The 23,771-nt window shown below is 39.8% G+C and overlaps 1 protein-coding gene across 1 annotated transcript in view; it reads right to left on the bottom strand.

Moving 5' to 3' along the window:
* The window catches only part of CFAP44 (cilia and flagella associated protein 44), a gene marked incomplete at its 3' end in the record, with an annotated part of 129,482 nt that overhangs the window by 92,199 nt on the left and 13,512 nt on the right, over positions 1-23,771 (bottom strand). The window contains exons 4-12 of the mRNA XM_082654830.1: positions 23,464-23,626; positions 21,549-21,651; positions 17,650-17,866; positions 15,849-15,963; positions 12,796-12,960; positions 3,447-3,602; positions 2,578-2,625; positions 1,859-1,958; positions 1,075-1,180 (exon numbers count right to left, since the gene is read on the bottom strand). Of these exons, the coding sequence (XP_082510956.1) occupies positions 1,075-1,180; positions 1,859-1,958; positions 2,578-2,625; positions 3,447-3,602; positions 12,796-12,960; positions 15,849-15,963; positions 17,650-17,866; positions 21,549-21,651; positions 23,464-23,626 (1,173 nt within the window). The remainder of the gene's footprint in view (positions 1-1,074; positions 1,181-1,858; positions 1,959-2,577; positions 2,626-3,446; positions 3,603-12,795; positions 12,961-15,848; positions 15,964-17,649; positions 17,867-21,548; positions 21,652-23,463; positions 23,627-23,771) is intronic.

Raw genomic sequence — 23,771 nt, 5'->3', positions numbered from 1 at the left:
TATCTCGGAGCCCTGAGCTGCCATAAAGAAGTGTGTGACTGCCCTGAGGCCACCATGCTGTGATAATGACCTCTCCATGTGGCATGGGCTTCAGGTAAGCACTGCTGTTGACATCCCAGCTTAGCTTAACCTTCAACCCAGGTGCCAGACCTGTAACAAAGAAGCCTTCAGATGACTCTAGGCCCCAACCATTCAAATCTCCCCTACTGAGGCCCCAGATACTGTGAAGCAGAGATAATCCATCCTTGTTGTCACCTGTCCGAATTCCCAAACCAGAGACTGAGCAAAATAAGATGATTGCCGTTTTATGCCACTACATTTGGGGTAGTTTATTACACAGCAACAGACAACTAGAACAATGATCTCTAAGTTTTTCCATAGCTCTTATCATAGCTCTTATCTAACATATCACATAAATTTATTTATTTTGTTTTTTGTCTGTCTCTGCCTCCTGTCTCCCACTCTAGTGGGAGATTCATGAGGGCAAATATTTCTTTTCTTTTTGTTCATTGCTATATTCCCAGAATCAGGACTGGCACATTACAGACATGCTGGAAATATAAAGAATGAATGAATCAGAGTCAGGCAAAGGACAGATACACAAAGTTCTGTCAGGTAATTACTTTTTTTTTTTTTTTTTGCGATACGCAGGTCTCTCACTGTTCTGGCCTCTCCCGTTGCGGAGCACAGGCTCCGGACCCACAAGCTCAGCGGCCATGGCTCATGGGCCCAGCCGCTCCGCGGCATGTGGGATCTTCCCGGACCAGGACACGAACCCGTGTCCCCTGCATTGGCAGGTGGACTCCCAACCACTGAGCCACCAGGGAAGCCCATCAGGTAATTACTTTTTAACATGGAACTATTTCTAAACTTTAGGTGGCATAACAATAGATTTTCATTAAAACAGAACCAAAAGCACAATAGCAAAGTCATGATATGATTTCTATCACATTCTGAGTGAACTAAAATTTTTGTTCTTCTCTAAAATCCAGAGTCATAAAATATCTGTGTTTCTAAGAAATAGCACTAATATACCATATTTACAAATAGATTCTAGTAGAAATTCATTATAACAATAAGCTTACCCGTCGTGGTACCCAAGCAAGGGCAGTACCTCCTTGTTTGAATTTCATCTGAACCAAAGGAGTTTTGCTAGCAAAATCATAGAGTCTAACAGAGCCTACAGAAAGACAGTTTTAAAAGAAACATTTATATATATATATAAATATCTTTAATAACTTTAGCTCACTTCACATTTAAGCACTAAACAAGAAACATCATAAAAATTAAATCAACTGATAATCTAATGGAACTTTCTTTAGTTAAAACTTTACATGTATACCCTCAATCAGGTAATTTATAAACATGAATAATGTTTATATGCCATTTTATATATATATATATATATGCTATGGCATTTTATATAAGGGACTTGAGCATCTGTGGATTTTGGTATCAGTGGAGTCCTGGAACAAATCCCTACACAGATACCAAGGGATGACTGTAGTAAAGAAACAACTGATGACTGACTAGTGGATCAATTTCACCTTGCACAGTCCACATAGATTCACTGTAAGTCAAGAAGGAAGAAAGGAGATGGAAAGAAAAGGAAAAGCATGAATGTGGATAACGCCAAGATGAATGGTATTTTCACGAGTAACTTACTGATGTGTCTTTATTTTAATCTCTCGCAATAACCATGGTTGCCGTATTTTGGGCCCTTTCCCCTCTCCTGAAACTCACCTCACTTGCATCAAGAAGCTTCCCTTTTGGAAAAATTCTCAAATACTTTAATCAAACACATTAAAAAATGAATTGAAAACAAAACACAAAGGTCCAGATATGAGTTCCTACTTACAGTCCAAGCCAGTAGTGGCCATGAGATAAGTGAGAGGAGAGACGGCCAAGGCTTCAATGGCTCCAGAATGGAAGGAGAAAAGGCATTCTGGATCTTGGGTCTGATAACAAAAAAAAGATCCTATTAGAGCTCAAAGATAGGTAAAAAGATCCTATTAGAGCTCAAAGATAGGTTAACACAGAACTAAGGCCAAGTTTAAAGAAATGCAATTAGAACCCTGTATCATGTGTGACTTTATCTGAACAGAAATAAGAAAAGGCATAGTAAGATAGAAAGGGCGCTGAAGTTTGGAATTAGGAGAGACAGATGATGCAGTTGATGGCTGTGTGATTTGGCACAAGTCACTTCAAATGCCGGTTTCCATTTCTTCATCAGTAAAATGAGATGATGGCAACTGCCTGTCTACAAAACAGAGTAGTTGTGAGGATTATATGAGATAATAGACATTAAAATGCCATATGTTTATGAAACCTGTAAAGCACTGTAAATGTTAGGCACTGTCATTGCCACTTTTCTTGTAAATTCTGTTATGAGATAGATCCTTTTTTATGTAAAGTCATAACGAGAGAAAGAGACAGAGACAGTATGAATTCTTTGAATATGTTGAGCAAGTTTTTGATGACAACAATGATCAAATATGGAAAAAGAGTATCTTTTAAAGAATAACAACAAAGGTCTTTACTATGAGAATTAGAAAAAAAGAAAAATAGGCAACTTACAATATTTGAAAAGCTAAGGTCAAGCTTCCATATGGCTCCATTGGAATCCTAAAAAATTAAATACCTAATAGTATTTTGTTCATCGTTTTAGACTTTTATCAAATTAAAGGAATTTTTTTTTATGATTTAAAGGACAAAACATACCAAAAACTTACACATATTTTAAAGTGTGATTGAAATTAAACAATAGCAACTTTCATGCATCTTAGAACACAACGACACAATAAATGAAGCAATCTCATAAAACTTATAGTCAACTTAACATAATAAAAATGCTAATTTGTTTTCTGTGTATAAAATACAAGTCAATTAAATATCAAAATTTATGGAACTCTTCATTGTAGTATCAACAGTAGTCTTAATAGTACAATGGATTTACAGTGACCATAAATTATACTACTATTTTAATTTTATGTCCAAATAACTTTTTTTTTTTTTTTTTTGCGGTACGCAGGCCTCTCACTGTTGCGGCCTCTCCCATTGCGGAGCACAGGCTCCGGACGCGCAGGCCCAGCGGCCATGGCTCACGGGTCCAGCCGCTCCACAGCACATGGGATCCTCCCGGACCGGGGCACGAACCCGTGTCCCCTGCATCGGCAGGCAGACTCTCAACCACTGCGCCACCAGGGAAGCCCCAGATAACTTTTTTTTAATGTATTTTTTTAAAGCCTTTATTGAATTTGTTACAGTATTGCTTCTGTTTTATGTTTTGGTTTTTTGGCCATGAGGTATGTGGTATCTTAGCTCCCCAACCAGGGATCAAACCTGCACCCCCTGCATTGGAAGGCAAAGTCTTAACCACTGGACCGCCAGGGAAGTCCCAATGTCCAGATAACTTTAAAGAGCAAAGAGAGAAGAATGCATCTTACCTGAGACAACCAAAAGTTATTTCCAATTTCATTCATTTTTATCATAGAGAAGAGTCTGACATTCTTGTCTACTTGAAGTTCATTAATGGGCTCTATCTCTAACAATCCAGTCTCGTCTATAGTATCAGCAGTGTCTATTGTCTCAAAATCCCATATCTTAAAAAATAAGAAAATACTTTAATCAATCAGCAGTTTCTGAATGTATATTTTATAAGCCAGAAAAGGCCCCATTTTTTTTCAAAAGTCATTTCTTCTTGTTTCAGGAAAATAATGAGTAGGTATAAATTAAAACACCAGACAAAATCTAACCCTGGGATTTTGCTCTGAAATGGGAATAATGAATTATTATAATTTCCTTTGTATTTATGGAGATTAGTGAGAAAATACAGACCTGAATAAGAATTCTAATTTGCCCAAAGTAAACTTTATTTCAAGGTTTCTGTCAGGCCTTACTGCATATATAGCGGCCGCAAGGAATAAATGGTTCAGTCATCCACTGAGACATCATGACGAGCCTCGTCTTACATTAGATTCGTGGGCTCCTGGAGAGGGGACACAGACCTTCTTGCTTAATGATTCAAGCACTATCTTCATTATAAGCAGAGAAAAATGGATGTAGGTAATGTCTTCATGAGATAATGTTTCTCTTCCTTATCATAGATTTAGACTGTACTATTCAGATAAGGATTGTTGTTCTTGCGATAGGAGACCAGAATAGTACTAGGGAAGGATGAGGGAGCACAGTTTCACTTTATGTGGTGAAGAGACTCGGAAGGACTTCCTCTGTGAAGTGCCAAAGCCCAGCCTGGATGGTTCTGTAGCCACATCCTGCTACGTCATCCTAGACTCAACAACTCAGACTTTGGGAGGATTGGTGGTGTCCCACAGAGTAGCACTGTGGAGGAGAGTCCCAGATCCTAGGGTCAGACTAACCCCTGGGAGTTGGAGTAGGTTTTTCCTAAAGGGTGAGAAGTAGAGATTTACAACATAGAGGACTGAAGAGATAAGGGCAGACTTTGAAAGGGGAAGCAAATTAGTGATGTCCATGAAGGGATCTTCTGTGAAGTATTTAACTTCTCTTCTCTTGAGGTTTTCCTCCACTTGGTATTTTGACATATTTGGGGGTGACCTATGCCTTGGAAGGATAGTGAATATGTTGTATGACATAATAAAGGACAAAAGATTCTCAGAGCAATGAGTAAAATAGAACAAAATTAAATTTAACATGACTCAAAAAGCCAATGGTAAGAGGACAAACTGTGGAAGACATGTCTCTAATATATTGTGGGAGCCATACATAAGCTCAGTAAGTATCAGAGTAACCATACTAGTAAAAAAAAAAATAATACAGTCTTACTTCTGATAATACTACTTCCTAAAGAATGTCCAGAGAATACTCCCTTTTATGAATATTTTCTTATGAAAGGCCCCAGTAGAAATACGTACTGTGGGGACCACAAGGCAAATCAGAAGACTGCAGGTTTGCCAGCAACAGCAGGGTACCTACACATGGGTAGGTGGGAGAAGAGGTGTGACAACAGCCAGAAGGATGGAGATGCAGAAGCAACGTCCCAGCTTAGCCCACACTATGGGCAGGACAGTGTCCACAGGTGAGGACAAGCGAGTTCACTAGTGCACAGAGCACCAGGAAGGGAGCATCCACAGGCAAACCCTATCAGCTCACCTTTGTATTTCTAATCGGTAAACTCAGTAAAAAATTACCTAAGAAATGTTTGGCCTCGTTGTCCCTAGAAAATGACCCATTCATACCAGGCATTTTGGAAGGACATCTGAGTCCACTGTTAATACTGTGCTAACATGGGACGAGGGGAAGATGGCGTAAGAATAAGACACGGAGATCACCTTCCTCCCCACAGATACACCAGAAATACATCTACACGTGGAACAACTACAGAACACCTACTGAACGCTGGCAGAAGACCTCAGACCTCCCAAAAGGCAAGAAACTCCCCACGTACCTGGGTAGGGCAAAAGAAAAAAGAATAAACAGAGACAAAAGAATAGGGACAGGACCTGCACCAGTGGGAGGCAGCTGTGAATGAGGAAAAGTTTCCACACACTAGGAAGCCCCTTCGCGGGCGGAGACTGCGGGCGGCGGAGGTGGGGAGCTTCGGAGCCACGGAGGAGAGCACAGCAACAGGGGTGCGGAGGGCAAAGCGGGGAGATTCCCGCACAGAGGATCGGTGCCGACCGGCACTGACCAGCCCGAGAGGCTTGTCTGCTCACCCGCCGGGGCGGGCGGAGCTGTGCGCTGAGGCTCAGGCTTTGGTCGGAGCGCAGGGAGAGGACTGGGGTTGGCAGCGTGAACACAGCCTGAAGAGGTTAGTGCACCATGGCTAGCAGGGAGAGAGTCTGGGAAAGGTCTGGAGCTGCTGAAGAGGCAAGAGACTTTTTCTTCCCTCATTGTCTCCTGGTGCGTGAGGAGAGGGGATTAAGAGCGCTGCTTAAAGGAGCTCCAGAGACGGGCGCGAGCCGCGGCTAAAAGCGCGGACCCCAGAGACAGGCATGAGACTCTAAGGCTGCTGCTGCCGCCACCAAGAAACCTGTGTGCGAGCACAGGTCACTCCCCACACCTCCCTTCCGGGGAGCCTGTGCCGCCCGCCACTGCCAGGTTCCCGGGATCCAGGGACAACTTCCCCGGGACAACGCACGGCGCACCTCAGGCTGGTGCAACGTCACGCCGGCCTCTGCCGCCGCAGGCCCGCCCCGCACTCCGTGCCCCTCCCTCCCCGCGGCCTGAGTGAGCCAGAGCCCCCGAATCAGCGGCTCCTTTAACCCCGTCCTGTCTGAGCGAAGAACAGACGCCCTCTGGCGACCTACACACAGAGGGGGGGCCAAATCCAAAGCTGAGCCCCGGGAGCTGTGAGAACAAAGAAGAGAAAGGGAAATCTCTCCCAAGAGCCTCAGAAGCAGCGGATTAAAGCTCCACAATCAACTTGATGTACCCTGCATCTGTGGAATACATGAATAGAAAACGAATCATCCCAAATTGAGGAGGTGGACTTTGAGAGCAAGATTTATGATTTTTTCCCCTTTTCCTCTTTTTGTGAGTGTGTATGTGTATGCTTCTGTATGAGATTTTGTCTGTATAGCTTTGCTTCCACCATTTGTCCTAAGGTTCTATCCGTCCGTTTTTTTTTAAATTCTTTTTCTTAATAATTATTTTTTAATTTAATAACTTTATTACATTTTACTTTATTTTATTTTACTTTACCTTCTTTCTTTTCCTTCCTTCCCTCCTTCCTTCCTTCCTCCCACCGTCCCTCCCTCCCTCCTTTCTTTCCTTCTTTCCTTTCTTCCTTCCTTCCTTTCTTTCTTTCTTCCTACTTCTACTAATTCTTTCTCTCTAATTTTTCTCCCTTTTATTTTGAGCCGTGTGGATGAAAGGCTCTTGGTGCTGCAGCTAGGAGTCAGTGCTGTGCCTCTGAGGTGGGACAGCCAACTTCAGGACACTGGTCAACAAGAGACCTCCCAGCTCCACATAATATCAAACAGCAAAAATCTCCCAGAGATCTCCATCTCAACGCCAGCACCCAGCTTCACTCAACGACCAGCAAGCTACAGTGCTGGACACCCTATGCCAGCAAAACAAGAACACAATCCCACCCATAAGCAGAGGGGCTGCCTAAAATCGTAATAAGTCCACAGACACCCCAAAACACACCACCAGACGTGGACCTGCCCACCAGAGAGACAAGATCCAGCCTCATCAACCAGAACACAGGCACTAGTTCGCTCCACCAGGAAGCCTAGACAACCCACTGAACTAACCTTAGCCACTGGGGACAGACACCAAAAACAACGGGAGCTACGAACCTGCAGCCTGCAAAAAGGAGACCCCAAACACAGTAAGATAAGCAAAATGAGAAGACAGAAAAACACACTGCAGATGAAGGAGCAAGATAAAAACCCACCAGACCTAACAAATGAAGAGGAAATAGGCAGTCTACCTGAAAAAGAAGTCAGAATAATGATAGTAAAGATGATCCAAAATCGTGGAATAGAATAGACAAAATGCAAGAAACATTTAACAAGGACCTAGAAGAACTAAAGATGAAACAAACAACGATGAACAACACAATAAATGAAATGAAAAATTATCTAGATGGGATCAATACCAGAAAAACTGAGGCAGAAGAACGGATAAGTGACCTGGAAGATAAAATAGTGGAAATAACTACTGCAGAGCAGAAAAAAGAATGAAAAGAACTGAGGACAGTCTCAGAGACCTCTGGGACAACATTAAACGCACCAACATTCGAATTATAGGGGTTCCAGAAGAAGAAGAGAAAAAGAAAGGGACTGAGAAAATATTTGAAGAGATTATAGTTGAAAACTTCCCTAATATGGGAAAGGAAATAGTTAATTAAGTCCAGGAAGCACAGAGAGTCCCATACAGGATAAATCCAAGGAGAAATATACCAAGACACATATTAATCAAACTGTCAAAAATTAAATACAAAGAAAGCATATTAAAAGCAGCAAGGGAAAAACAACAAATAACACACAAGGGAATCCCCATAAGGTTAACAGCTGATCTCTCAGCAGAAACTCTGCAAGCCAGAAGGGACTGGCAGGACATATTGAAAGTGATGAAGGAGAAAAACCTGCAACCAAAATTACTCTACCCAGCAAGGATCTCATTCAGATTTGATGGAGAAATTAAAACCTTTACAGACAAGCAAAAGCTGAGAGAGTTCAGCACCACCAAACCAGCTTCACAACAAATGCTAAAGGAACTTCTCTAGGCAAGAAACACAAGAGACGGAAAAGACCTACAATAACGAACCCAAAACAATTTAGAAAATAAGAATAGGAACATACATATCGATAATTACCTTAAATGTAAATGGACTAAATGCTCCCACCAGAAGACATAGATTGGCTGAATGGATACAAAAACAAGACCCATATATATGCTGTCTACAAGAGACCCAATTCAGACCTAGAGACACATACAGACTGAAAGTAAAGGGATAGAAAAAGATATTCCATGCAAATGGAAACCAAAAGAAAGCTGGAGTAGCAATTCTCATATCAGACAAAATAGATTCTAAAATAAAGACTATTATAAGAGACAAAGAAGGACACTACATAATGATCAAGGGATCAATCCAAGAAGAAGATATAACAATTGTAAATATTTATGCACCCAACATAGGAGCACCTCAATACATAAGGCAAATACTAACAGCCATAAAAGGGGAAATCGACAGTAACACATTCAAAGTAGGGGACTTTAACACCCCACTTTCACCAATGGACAGATCATCCAAAATGAAAATAAATAGGAAACACAAGCTTTAAGTAATACATTAAACAAGATGGACTTAATTGATATTTATAGGACACTCCATCCAAAAACAACAGAATACACATTTTTCTCAAGTGCTCATGGAACATTCTCCAGGATAGATCATATCTTGGGTCACAAATCAAGCCCTGGTAAATTTAAGAAAAATGAAATTGTATCAAGTATCTTTTCTGACCACAACGCTATGAGACTAGATATCAATTACAGGAAAAGATCTGTAAAAAATACAAACACATGGAGGCTAAACAATACACTACTTAATAACGAAGTAATCACTGAAGAAATCAAAGAGGAAATAAAAAAAATACCTAGAAACAAATGACAATGGAGACACGATGACCCAAAACCTATGGGATGCAGCAAAAGCAGTTCTAAGAGGGAAGTTTATAGCAATACAAGCCCACCTTAACAAACAGGAAACGTCTCGAATAAACAACCTAACCTTGCACCTAAACCAATTAGAGAAAGAAAAACAAAAAAATCCCAAAGTTAGCAGAAGGAAAGAAATCATAAAGATCAGGGCAGAAATAAATGAAATAGAAACAAAGAAAACAATTACAAAGATCAACAAAACTAAAAGCTGGTTCTTTCAGAAGATAAACAAAATAGATAAACCATTAGCCAGACTCAACAAGAAAAAAAGGGAGAAGACTCAAATCAATAGAAATAGAAATGAAAAAGGAGAAGTAACAACAGACACTGCAGAAATACAAAAGATCATGAGAGATTACTACAAGCAACTCTATGCCAATAAAATGGACAACCTGGAAGAAATGGACAAATTCTTAGAAATGCATAACCTGCCGAGACTGAATCAGGAAGAAATAGAAAATATGAACAGACCAATCACAAGCACTGAAATTGAAACTGTGATTAACACTCTTGCAACAAACAAAAGCCCAGGACCAGATGGCTTCACAAGCAAATTCTATCAAACATTTAGAGAAGAGCTAACACCTATCCTTCTCAAACTCTTCCAAAATATAGCAGAGGGAGGAACACTCCCAAACTCATTCTACGAGGCCAGCATCACCCTGATACCAAATCCAGACAAGGATGTCACAAAGAAAGAAAACTACAGGCCAATATCACTGATGAACATAGATGCAAAAACCCTCAACAAAATACTAGCAAACAGAATCCAACAGCACATTAAAAGGATCATACACCATGATCAAGTGGTGTTTCTTACAGGAATGCAAGGATTCTTCAGTATACGCAAATCTATCAATGTGATAAACCATATTAACAAATTGAAGGAGAAAAACCATATGATCATCTCAATAGATGCAGAGAAAGCTTTCGACAAAATTCAACACGGATTTATGATAAAAACCCTGCAGAAAGTAGGCATAGAGGGAACTTTCCTCAACATAATAAAGGCCATATATGACAAACCACAGCCAACATCATCCTCAATGGTGAAAAACTGAAAGCATTTCCACTAAGATCAGGAACAAGACAAGGTTGCCCACTCTCCACACTCTTATTCAACATAGTTTTGGAAATTTTAGCCACAGCAATCAGAGAAGAAAAGGAAATAAAAGGAATCCAAATCAGAAAAGAAGAAGTAAAGCTGTCACTGTTTGCAGATGACATGATACTATACATAGAGATTCCTAAAGATGCTACCAGAAAACTACTAGAGCTAATCAATGAATTTGGTCAAGTAGCAGGATACAATTTAATGCACAGAGGTCTCTGGCATTCCTATACACTAATGATGAAAAATCTGACAGTGAAATCAAGAAAACACTCGCATTTACCACTGCAACAAAAAGAATAAAATATCTAGGAATAAACCTACCTAAGGATACAAAAGACCTGTATGCAGAAAATTATAAGACACTGATGAAAGATATTAAAGATGATACAAATAGATGGAGAGATATACCATGTTCTTGGATTGGAAGAATCAGCATTGTGAAAATGACTCTACTACCCAAAGCAACCTACAGATTCAATGCAATCCCTATCAAACTACCACTGGCATTTTTCACAGAACTAGAACAAAAAATTTCACAATTTGTATGGAAACACAAAAGACCCCGAACAGGCAAAGCAATCTTGAGAACGAAAAACGGAGCTGGAGGAATCAGGCTCCCTGACTTCAGACTATACTACAAAGCTACAGTAATCAAGACAGTATGGTACTGGCACAAAAACAGAAAGATAGATCAATGGAACAGGATAGAAAGCCCAGAGATAAACCCACACACATATGGTCACCTTATCTTTGATAAAGGAGGCAGCAATGTACAGTGGAGAAAGGACAGCCTCTTCAATAAGTGGTGCTGGGAAAACTGGACAGGTACATGTAAAAGTATGAGATTAGATCACTCCCTAACACCATACACAAAAATAAGCTCAAAATGGATTAAAGACCTAAATGTAAGGCCAGAAACTATCAAACTCTTAGAGGAAAACATAGGCAGAACACTCTATGACATAAATCACAGCAAGATCCTTTCTGACCCACCTCATAGAGAAATGGAAATAAAAACAAAAATAAACAAATGGGACCTAATGAAACTTAAAAGCTTTTGCACAGCAAAGGAAACCATAAACAAGACCAAAAGACAACCCTCAGAATGGGAGAAAATATTTGTAAATGAAGCAACTGACAAAGGATTAATCTCCAAAATTTACAAGCAGCTCATGCAGCTCAATAACAAAAAAACAAACAACCCAATCCAAAAATGGGCAGAAGACCTCAATAGACATTTCTCCAAAGAAGATATACAGACTTCCAACAAACACATGAAAGAATGCGCAACATCATTAATCATTAGAGAAATGCAAATCAAAACTACAATGAGATATCACCTCACACCAGTCAGAATGGCCATCATCAAAAAATCTAGAAACAATAAATGCTGGAGAGGGTGTGGAGAAAAGGGAACACTCTTGCACTGCTGGTGGGAATGTGAATTGGTACAGCCACTATGGAGAACAGTATGGAGGTTCCTTAAAAAACTAAAAATAGAACTACCATATGACCCAGCAATCTCACTACTGGGCATATACCCTGAGAAAACCATAATTCAAAAAGAGTCATGTACCAAAATGTTCATTGCAGCTCTATTTTCAATAGCCCAGAGATGGAAACAACCTAAGTGCCCATCATCGGATGAATGGATAAAGAAGATGTGGCACATATATACAATGGAATATTACTCAGCCATAAAATGAAATGAAATTGAGCTATTTGTAATGAGGTGGATAGACCTAGAGTCTGTCATACAGAGTGAAGGAAGTCAGAAAGAGAAAGACAAATACCATATGCTAACGCATATATATGGAATTTAAGACAAGAAATGTCATGAAGAACCTGGGGTTAAGGCAGGAAAAAGACACAGACCTACTAGAGAACGGACTTGAGGATATGGGCAGGAGGAAGGGTGAGCTGTGACAAAGCGAGAGAGAGGCATGGACATATATACACTACCAAATGTAAGGTAGATAGCTAGTGGGAAGCAGCCGCATATCACAGGGAGATCAGCTCGGTACTTTGTGACCGCCTGGAGGGGTGGGATAGGGAGGGTGGGAGGGAGGGAGATGCAAGAGGGAAGAGATATGGGAACATATGTATATGTATAACTGATTCACTTTGTTATAAAGCAGAAACTAACACACCATTGTAAAGCAATTATACCCCAATAAAGATGTTAAAAAAATACATAAAATAAAAACAAATTGATATCTAAAGAAAAAAAATATTGTGCTAACATGGATATTCATTTTCCGAAGCTACTATTGATATATCAACAGAATCAAAATAACAAAAGGTCCCCTCAGAAAACTTCAGTGCCAAGATGTAAATGAATTTTGACTAGAATTTAAATATTTACCACAAGAGAAGCATTATTTAAAATGAGGTGGCCCTAGGAGTAAATGACCACTGATCTCCTTCATCAAGTGACCTTAGTGAGAAATAAAAATCTGATAAAACCCACAGGGTGATCTGCAAGGTTTTGATGTGGTTGCTACTGTCCAAGTGTAAAGAAAACTTACCCTAACACATCCATCTGACCCGATGGTGATGACTTCACCCTCGTCCAGCATTATCTGGTTAATGGGACCCTGGTGACAAGTCTTGCCTGCAGCTCGACTCAGCTCAACTTTGATGTGGCCACCTTCCCAAAGCAGCATGTTGCCCCATTCTGACCCTGAGAGCACCTGGCAGGTGTGCGGAAAGGAAAGAACGTGCATGAAGACAGACAAACGTGTATATATGCTTCAAAGAGCTGGTGAGACTTGTTTCTAAAGATTTTTCTTGGTTATGAAAGTAAAAATTTTTTTAATTTTTAAAATAATAAAATACAGCTATGAAAATTCACTACCCCAGAAACAACCACTTGTCACATTTTGACATATTTGCTCCTAGCGTTATATATAGTTTTACCTCATTGTGTATGTTGGTTAATTTTTCAAACATATCGGCAGTAGATTTCTTTGTACATCTCTTAAGGACACAACCCAGGAGTGGAATTACCAGGTCAAAATTTAGAGACATGTTTAAAGTCCTTGATAGATGAAATTCTACTTTTTAAGAGTGATAATATCAAATGTTATGTTTGATAATTGTGAGGTCAGTACTGAACTCAGCAAATTATAGCAGAATATAATTCAATTTCAAATAAGGATGATCATCTAGAACCACTTCACATTAATGCAGTTAATCCAGCACTTCCCAAAGTATGTACCACCAAACACTAGTTCTTAAGATGTTTAACTAATAAGTAATACTAATTGAGGATTGACTCCATGCCAAGCAGTGCTTGAGGACTTAACATATGTTATTTAATCCTAAAAACCATATGAACTAGGTACATTTACCAAGGATACCATGTGCTGTTGTACAGGTTGGGTACTTTATTTTCCCAGAAGAGACAGTTTTTCTCATTTGCACAAAGGAACCATCTGGGCTGATGATGGAAGTCCTGACTATTACTCTCCCCATTTTATAAAGTAAAAAAACTGAAGCACAGAACAGTTAAGTACGTTGCCCAAAATTACTCAGAGGAGTCAGGGTTCTAAACCACGCGCTGTGGCTCAAAACCTCCCATTCCAACTAATGCTGCCTCAAAAGACATATGCTAGGGAAAACAAAGTCAAACAAGTTTCTTTTCTCTAGGACCCCTTGGAAGCGTTTTTTTCTTTTTTTTTAAATTAATTAATTAATTAATTTTTGGCTGTGTTGGGTCCCCGTTTCTGTGCGAGGGCTTTCTCCGGTTGTGGCAAGCGGGGGCCATTCTTCATCGCGGTGCACGGGCCTCTCACTATCGCGGCCTCTCTTGTTGCGGAGCACAGGCTCCAGACGCGCAGGCTCAGCAGTTGTGGCTCACGGGCCCAGTCGCTCCGCGGCACGTGGGATCCTCCCAGACCAGGGCTCGTACCCGTGTCCCCTGCATTAGCAGGCAGACTCTCAACCACTGCGCCACCAGGGAAGCCCCCCTTGGAAGCTTTAATACAGAAGTGTTCACTGGAAATCACCATGAGAAATTTCTAGCTGCAAAGGAATTTGACCAGCAAAGTCTTTTCATAGAGTTTCTGTGCAAAAGAATGTTGCAGGCGATGCCCTTTGGGGAACTCTGATCTAATTCTTGCCTGCCTGCTCGAGGACTCTGCAGCCCCATTTTCCTCTCACCTAGAGGAACTTATGACCTGACTCAGTCTTTTCTACTTCTCCAGTCTACCTATGCTTATCTATTCTACCTATTTTACCTATTAAGCCTCAGCCCACTTGTCTTTACTTAGACTTCTTTTTTTCTGTCCAGTAACTAAAACCAAAAGTCACCAAAGCCTATAAGGCATTTCTTTCTGAAATGTCACTCATGTCTAGCTTCCCTCTTCCATTTGTCCTGAGTAGACTCCAGACTCTCATTATCTCTTCTTACATAAAAGCAGTATCTTCCTTCTGAGCTCATCTCCTTGACTCCACATTTCCCTTCTAATATGCTTGGCATTTGTGGCCAAATTTATATATAACTTCTTTCATTTGCAACTCTACTCTTCCAGAACCTAATAGTTCCGCCTGGCTGTTCCAGTCCTCATACACTAGGGCCCCACCATACTTCTCAATCTCATTTCCCACTCCTTCCCAACATGAGTACTCCAATTAATCCTCTAAATATGTAATATTTACTCCTAACTCTAAATATTTCCTTTTGTGGCTCTTTCATTTAAAATGGGTTCTTTTCTCCCCTACCTCTACACAAACTCTTCTGAACCTTTTTCAGATATATCTCATACCATGTTTTTAATGATCTTTAGCTTAATTCTTACAGAATTTGAAGCTGGAATGATTTATTATCATCTTATAGGTTTGGATATATAATTTATAATTTAGCCAGCACCCAAGCCTTTTTATTTCCTACCATACACCATGATTTCAAATTAAGAATATTCCACTAGGTAATCACTAGACCATTTGGTTCCTCAGAGTAATATTTGTATGTTGGCATTTACTTATAACTGAGATGACCACAAATAATACTATATAACTCGTCCTAATAGGAAGCCTTATACAATATTAATGGAGAACTGATCCTATAGGCAATATGTCTATAAATTTTATAAGAAGAAACTAACAGATTAAAATTGCAGTGGTGTAGATGTCACTATACAGTGGCTCAATCTTCCTGAACAATAATTTGGTAATAAAAGCAAAAGCCACAAGACTGTATATAACCTTTGACCCAGTAAGTCCTCTTGGAGGATCATGGCAAAGAAGAGAGAAGGGAAAGATAAACACTATAAACATTGCAACTCCATGACATAGTTAAAAGTGACCAGTACTATGTGAATATATGAAAATGCTCACATACTTTATATGTGTATATAATATTTAGTAAAGACAAAATGATATGTACATGTGGATTATGACAATTTCACAGAATTAAAATTGACAATCTGAAAAGGTAAAATTAAAAGCTCATTATATTTGCAAATATAGTATCTGTTATTGCCAATACTGGCAGTGCTTTTTAGACTGCTTTCATATATATATATCACTTCACTTCATTTCAATAATTTCATTATTGTAGAATAGTAGCTGTACTCACCTTCCCATCTGGGAGCTCCATGTAACCTTCTATATCATTAGTGGCTGTTTTGCCAAATCGACCCAATGAACCCTGAAGCTTGAGGCCAGTGAATGTTAGAGCCATTTCCCAGAACCTGCCAACAAATAAGAGCCTGAATGTACCTCAAAGAAATTTTATTAATTTTAATATCACCCAAACACTTACATATTTCATAGTCACATATTATTTCATTTATCCATTCATTCAATTAAAATGTATTAAGTATCAACTACCTGTCAGGCAAAGTTCTAGGCAATATGAATTCGGCATCGAGCAAAATAGTCCAAAAAGAAAAAATTCCATGCCTTTGCAGATCTTACATTTTAGAGTTGTGTTCTCCTATGCAATAGCCACACGTTTGACTATTTTAATTTAGACTTAAAGTAATTAACATTAAATAAAATTTAAACATCAGTGTTTCATTCAGACTGACCAGTTTCAAGTATTCAATAGCTACATGTGGCTACTGTCTACTAGATTGGCCAGCACAGAACACTCCCACCCTAGCAGAAAGTTCTACTGCATAGTACCACTTTAGAGGATATAAAAGTTTTCCAAAAGTTCTAATTTACTTGTTGTGTAACTTTGAGTGATTTTCTTGATCACATTGTACTTTCATTCGCTCATGTGTAAACTGAGAATATTATTTGCACCAACCTCATGAAATTGTTGAAAAACTCTTTTAGAACAGTGCCTAGCACATAAAGTCAATAAATGTTAAGTTACTAATATTTTCTTATTCATAATCTAAACAAATGAATAGTCAGACTGATGAAAAACCATGTAGAAAAATGAAAGAATCTGGCCTACCAACTGGATGTAGAATAGATAATGGACAGTATCAACAAGCCAATAATATAAAGCCAAGAGCCTAAATGACCAACACCCTTCTCCAAGGCTGTTGTAGGTCCCCTGATCATGTTTCCATTTCCTCTGTTTCTTTTACAGCACACCACACATGAAATTGTTCAAGATCTATCTTTCCCCAAAGACATAGTACATAGAAAATATGCACTCTAGTAAACAATGGAAAAATTAGAATTTTTTAACCTATAGCCAGCAGAGAGTTAGTTGACAATTCCAAGATTTAAAAATCTGTTCAATTATTCTATATTTCAAAAGGACCAGACTTAAATTGTAATGAAAAGAATTTAAGATAGATTAAAAAACCTTTCTCATAAAGAGACACTGGGAATCAAGTTAAGGACAGCTCAAGAGTAGTGCTAGAAGGTTGTTAAATAAAGGACAAAATCAATTCCATCCTGAACAAAGAACAAAGGGTATAATATAGTGGAAAACACCCAGAGACCTGAGATCAAGAGTAGGCTCTGTTACCATTTAGTATTGAGGGTCCTGCATCAGGAATGGTTCTGTTATAATTCTTATTCTACAAGTGAAGACTGAGTTCAGAGACATCAAGATGACTTATCCATCTCACAGTATCACTACAACACATTGAACAGTGGATATGAAAGTTCAATATGAACTTGGACACAGCACGCCAATGTTACTAAGACATTATACAAACTCTCTTAGGAAGTGAAGCCTACAAGAAGGCAGCAAGCAAAATTCAAAAGCCCTTCTTTTATCTATGCTGTTTTCAGTAATAAAATCTCCATACCCAACTAGAAAAGCTGCACTACAGTTAGTTTTTTAAATAACACATTTAAAAATTATCCTAATGTTAACAACATCAGCAAAAATGTCTCCAGCTGGTCAATCCTCTTAGAAAAGACCCTAACAATAAATGACTAGCACCTGTATCAGTCACGCAACCTACTTGATGTGGCCGGATCCCGATGTAGTAAGCTGCTCGTCATCTTCAGGATTGAAAGTAACCTTGAACACTTCCTGGGAAAAAGCTTTTGTCCTCAGTAGGGGCTGCTCTTCTTTCCAATTCCAGATTGTCAGTGTGTAGTCAGGGCTGCCACCAACAGAGGCCAGCAAGGTACCATCGCAGTTAAAGTCTACATATGCATAGGCCAGATCAGTCCCATCTGAAAGGATGAAAAGATGAATGCAAGTCTAATGAACACGGACAGCACTTACTTTTCAAAAGTGTATTATTTAAATTTAAAAAAGGATAGAGGGCTTCCCTGGTGGCGCAGTGGTTGAGAGTCCGCCTGCCGATGCAGGGGGCGAAGGTTCGTGCCCCGGTCCGGGAAGATCCCACGTGCCGCGGAGCAAAAGGGCCGTGAGCCATGGCCACTGGGCCTGCGCGTCTGGAGCCTCTGCTCTGCGGCGGGAGAGGCCACGGCAGTGAGAGGCCCGTGTACCACAAATAAATAAATAAATAAAATTTTAAAAATAGAGAGAGCACCCTTAGTGGTGTGCATTGGTGGAAGAATGCCAAGACTCCCCTAAAGAAACAATTCCAAAATCACTCATCACCCTTGGCTGTAGAATGAACTACATGATATGGGGGGAGGGGGGAGGGGGAAGAAATCTTAATCACACTTTGCATGAGAAAAACACTTTGAGAATACATTCTACTTTATGAAGCGGGGAAGGGTGACACAAAAGCATATTAGACGGCAGAGAGAAATCAATTTAAAATCTGTCACTGAAAATTTCACGAAATAAAAATTGATGACTTCAGGTTTCTGGTTATGCGTGTGAGAAGCTAAGAAATCACCATTCCATCCTAACAACAAGTAAAAAGCTGAACAGACTGAAAAATCAACAGCTCTTCTTGGATCTATACGAGAAGAAAGGAACCAGGGCAAACCTCTGCCCCCAAGAATGGAGAGACCACCAGGTAAATACAGGGATTTGCAACTCACCAGAGCAGAGGCTTCCAAGCAGCAACAGCCAGAACAGCTCAAGGAACCACTGCCGGTGAAGTAAAACATGAACTCTAACTGACGAATTGCTGGAGGCTCAGTGTGGACAAGTCTGAGAATTAAAAACTCCAGGGGGACCCAGTCATAAGGTGGCCCCAATAATATTGTGAGATTTACCTCCAGGAGTTGACCAGATTCCTAAAGTAAAAACATCTAGAAAAATTCCCCCAGGCTTCCAACAGAAAGAGGGGAAAAGGAACCATTTTGAAATACCGGAGAGCCTCTGTTCTTCTTAATAAGGTCTGCCCTCAGGGGAAACTAATTAACCAGAGCCTGACGGTTGGAATGTTATCAGGGCTTAACTGACCTGGAGAAGGAAATATCCAACCCAGCCCACTCTAGCCATCCTGTCCTACCTAAGAGGGGAGAAAAATGCTGAGAAACATTTGTGAAGTTCACAGTCCAGAGGCATAGGCTCACCAAAAAACTGAGACCTAATCCCAGGACTAGAGAATGCTTCCCCTGCCCCACACCTTACCACCAGGTGACTAAAGTCCTATTTAAGGCAGTTCTTTTTACCCAGTACATCATGTCTGGCTACCCAGAAAAAATTACAAGGCATACCAAAAAGCAAAAAAGACAGTTTGAAGACACAAAGCATGCAGCACAACCAGACATGGCAAAGATGTTGGAATTGTCATATTGGGAATTTAAAACAACTATAATTAATATGCTAAGGGCTCTAACAGATAAAGTAGACAACATATAAGAGCAGATAGGCAATGTCAGTAGAGAGATGGAAATCCTAAGGAAAGAACCAAAAAGAAATGCTAGAGATAAAAAAAAAACACTAACACAAATGAAGAATGCTTTTGATGGGCTCATTACTAGATTGGACACAGCTGAGGAAAGACTCTTAGCTACAGGATATCTCAATAGAATCTTCAAAAACCAAAAAGCAAAGAGAACAAAGACTGATAAAAACAGAACAGAATATCCAAGGGCTGTGGGACAAATACAAAAGGTGTAATGTATGTGTGGTGGGAATACCAGAAGAAGAAAGAGGAACATAAGAAATATTTAAACCAATAATGACTGAGAAATTTCCCAAATTAATGTCACACACCAAACCATGGATCCAGGAAGCTCAGAGCTCACCAACCAGGATAAATGCCCAGAAACACTACAGAAAATGAAAGATAAAGAAAAAAAAATACTGGGGAAAAAAGAAAAAGAGGGGGGACAAAAATCTTACCTAAAAAACACTAACCTAGAATTCTGCGCCCTGAAAAATTATCCTTCAAAGGTGGTTGAGAGTCCGCCTGCCGATGCAGGGACGAGGGTTCGTGCCGCGGAGCGGAGCGGCTGGGCCCGTGGGCCATGACCGCTGAGCCTGCGCGTCCGGAGCCTGTGCTCCGCAACGGGAGAGGCCATAACAGTGAGAGGCCCGCGTACCGCAAAAAAAAAGGTGACAGATAAAGACTTTCTCAGACCAACAAACACTGAGGGAATCTGTTGCCAGGAGACCTGCCTTGCAAGAAATGTTAAAAGAAGATCTTTAGAAAGAAGGAAAATAATATGGGTCAGAAACTTGGATCTACATAAAGGAAGAGAATCAAAGGAGTAAATGAAAGTAAAATAAAACTTTTATTTTTCTTATTCTTGATTGATGTAACAGATAACTGTTCAAAATAAAAGCAATAATGTATTTGATTATGTATGCTTATGTCCGTGTGTGTGTTATGTAAGTGAAATGAATGCTTATATATAAGCTTATATGTAACTGAAATGAATGACAGCAACTAAAATGCCCCCTAATAGGTGAACGGATACATAAGATGTAGTACATCCAGACAATGGAATATTATTGAGCACTAAAAAGAAATGGACTATCAAGCCATTAAAAGACAAGGAGGAAGCTTAAATGCATAGTACTAAGTGAAAGAAGCCAATCTGAGAAGGCTGCGTACTGTATAATTCCAACTCTATGACATTTTGGAAAAGGCAAAACTATGGAGACAATAAAAGATCAGTGGTTGCCAGAGAGGGTAGGGCAGTTATGAATAGACAGAGCACAGACGATATTTAGGACAGGCTTTGGGAAAACTCCTATTCAGAATACTGAATGATGTTATAATGATGGATATATGTCATTATACATTTGTCTAAATGAATACAGAACACCACAAGTGAACCCTAAGGGAAACTACGGACTTGGGTAATTGTGACTGTTAACATCGACTCATCCTTGGTAAAAAATGTACCATTCTGATGAGTTATGTTGATAATGAGTAGGCTAAGCATGGGTGAGGGGAGAGGGTATGTGGGAATCTCTGAAACTTCGTCTCAATTTTATTGTAAACCTAAAAACTGCTCTGAAAAATAAAATCTTTTTTAAAAATTGACTACTGAAATTAATTATATGGAAAACAGAATTGTAAGATAATTGTGATGGTAATTTTATGTGTCAACTTGGTTGGGCTATAGTACCCAGTTATTCAATTAAACACTAATCTAGATGTTGCTGTGAAGATAGTTTGTAGATGTGGTCAACATCTATAATCAGTTAAGATTATCCTTGGTAACCTGGGTGGGCCTCATCCCATCAGCTGAAAGCACTTAAAGCAGAACTAAGGTTTCCCTGAGGAAGCAGAAGTTCTGCCCTTAGATGTAGAATCAATTCCTTCCCAAGAATTTCCAGCCTGCTAGCCTGCCCTACAAACTTCAGATTTGCCAGCCCTCGTAATTACATAAGCCAGTTCCTTCAAATAAATCTCTCATCTATCTCCCACCAGCTGTGTTGCTCTGGAGGACCCCGACTGCTACAATAATGTTACATCTTCAAAATGTTGTTAACCTTAAACGTGAGATATTTTAAAGATTCTACTAGACTCACCTTGAAGTATTCTGTAGGGCCTCAAAGAAGGATATTCATAAATGATAATCTTGGGGAAAACTCCTTTCTCTGCTACTGTGAAGTAAGTTTTTTGGGGGTGAACCTATAAAAGATAAAATCTCACTAAAGCACTGAAAGGGAGATTATCATATAAATCACTCAGTTAATACAGTATTTAGCATCTGCTACTTTATAATTCGTTTATTAGGATCCACTCTAATAGAAAACTCAAAACTCGGCATCTAATAAATACTTGACAATGGATATAATTTAAACTGAAAACTAGAAGAATACTCATTTTAAGTTTTACTTTCACTAAGACAGTCATATCTTAACTCTACAATTTTTTTAATTGCCATCAGAAGAGCTAGAACAGTGGTTCCCAATCTTTAGCAGGCATCAGAATCACAGGCAGGGCTTATTAAAGCACAGATTGCAAGCTTTAACACTAGAGTTTCTGATTCAGTAAATTGGGGCTGGGACCTGATATTCTGCATTTACAGTTCTAACAATTTCCCAGGTGATGCTGGTGATGCTGAATCTGGGGACCACTCTTTGAGAACAACTAAGTTAGATGAATTGCTTACCCTGCGTTTGGTGTTTTGCTTTATTTTTAATGGAGACCTAGGACAAGCAAGACATCTACTTACACTCAACACATAAATTCACCCTGTCTTTTCTGGAAGAGAGCTTATATCCCCCAAACCACATTTCTCATGGCTTTCTCATAGCCTCACAAGAGCATTTCTCATCCACAAATGGATAACTATTTCAGAAAAATTGAAGTGACATGGGCAGTGGAGGAAGGTCCCTGTCACTGTCTGGACACCAGCAGCCCCAGCACACACGGAGAAGAGCCCCACCGACACACAAGCGCTCAGGGTCCAGGAGGGTGAGGTTTAGGGTTAGCATTCTTGTTCACACTACACCCCTAACTACTGACCTCAAACCAAATTATCGTGCCACAAAATAGAAAAACGGACATTTCAAAACTATCGTTGGCCACGAAGTGATAGAAAAATAAGCAGGCTAGATATTGCTCAGTCCTCTGCAGATGCGGGGGGACCTCAGGGCTCATGGTACTTTGAGATGGTCCCGACCGACTTCCTCCACAGAGCCTTCATGTCGGGCCTGTGAATATTTGCAACAGCTGGTGCCCCCGTAGCATGTACTTGTGTATATATACCTAGCTTTTTGGTTTTGCCTCATTGTTTTTTTTAATTGGCCGTGCACACGACTTGCGATTTCTTAATTCCCCGACCAGGGATTGAACCCGCGCCCCCTGCAGTGGAAGCGCAGAGTTCTAACCACTGAACCACCAGGGAATTCCCAGAGAGGGGCCTTTTAAAATGAGAACAAGTTGATTTAGTATGCTTTTATGCTGAGGATGCCTAAGGAAGTAAAGGCTGAAGATACAAGAAAGAAAACGACTGATGGAGACAGACACCTGAGGAGGAATGAAGAGACAGACTCGAAATCACACACAGATCTTTTTGTCAACTGCTTGAAACTACCGAATGTACAATTTATGCTTCATTTCCTAATGTTCAACTCTTTTATCTGGCACTTAGCTTTAGTTATTATGTGAATTATCATTTGTGTTATTCATTTCGGTATTTTTGCAGAATAGCAACATAGCATTTACTGTGAAAAACCTGCATGGCTATGGGAAAGTCACTCAACCTCTATTAGCCCCAGTTTCCTTATCTGCAAAATGAGATGATAATATTATTAATATAATATTATAATATTGCATGGAGCTAATGTCAGTGAACGTAGTGGTTGTCATCGTGAATTGAAAATGCCTTAGAATAAAGACTGCTGTGCATCTCATGTAATCCCTCCTCACAGCCTGGCTGGTCCACAGAACAAACACATGGATGGATTTTTGTTTTCTAAGTTACTAAAGGCATACCCCAATGACACCAATTCCCCTGCCACTGCTACTTCGCAGGTAGGTCTGTTCCTTGGTTTTCAAATTCAGAAGGATCAGCTGGTTCCCAGCTACGTACAACACCATATTGCTGTCCAGAAGTTGTAGGTTGGCCCGCTTTCTGCAGTCATAACCAAAGGAATGTCTGAGGGAAAGTTGCAAAGGAAAACCAGTGAAACAACATAACCATCCTAGAGAGGGGAAAAGTAACGAAATGAATATATTTTTAAAACCCATACCCTTAGTTAGATAAAGATCCAGGGTTGAAGTAGTTGAATTTTATGCTGAAA

Source organism: Grampus griseus (genome assembly GCF_964374135.1).
Source record: "Grampus griseus genome assembly, chromosome: 5".
Taxonomy (NCBI): Eukaryota; Metazoa; Chordata; class Mammalia; order Artiodactyla; family Delphinidae; genus Grampus; species Grampus griseus.
Note: the sequence above shows the minus strand (reverse complement) of the source record. Positions and strands in the feature narration are given on the sequence as shown.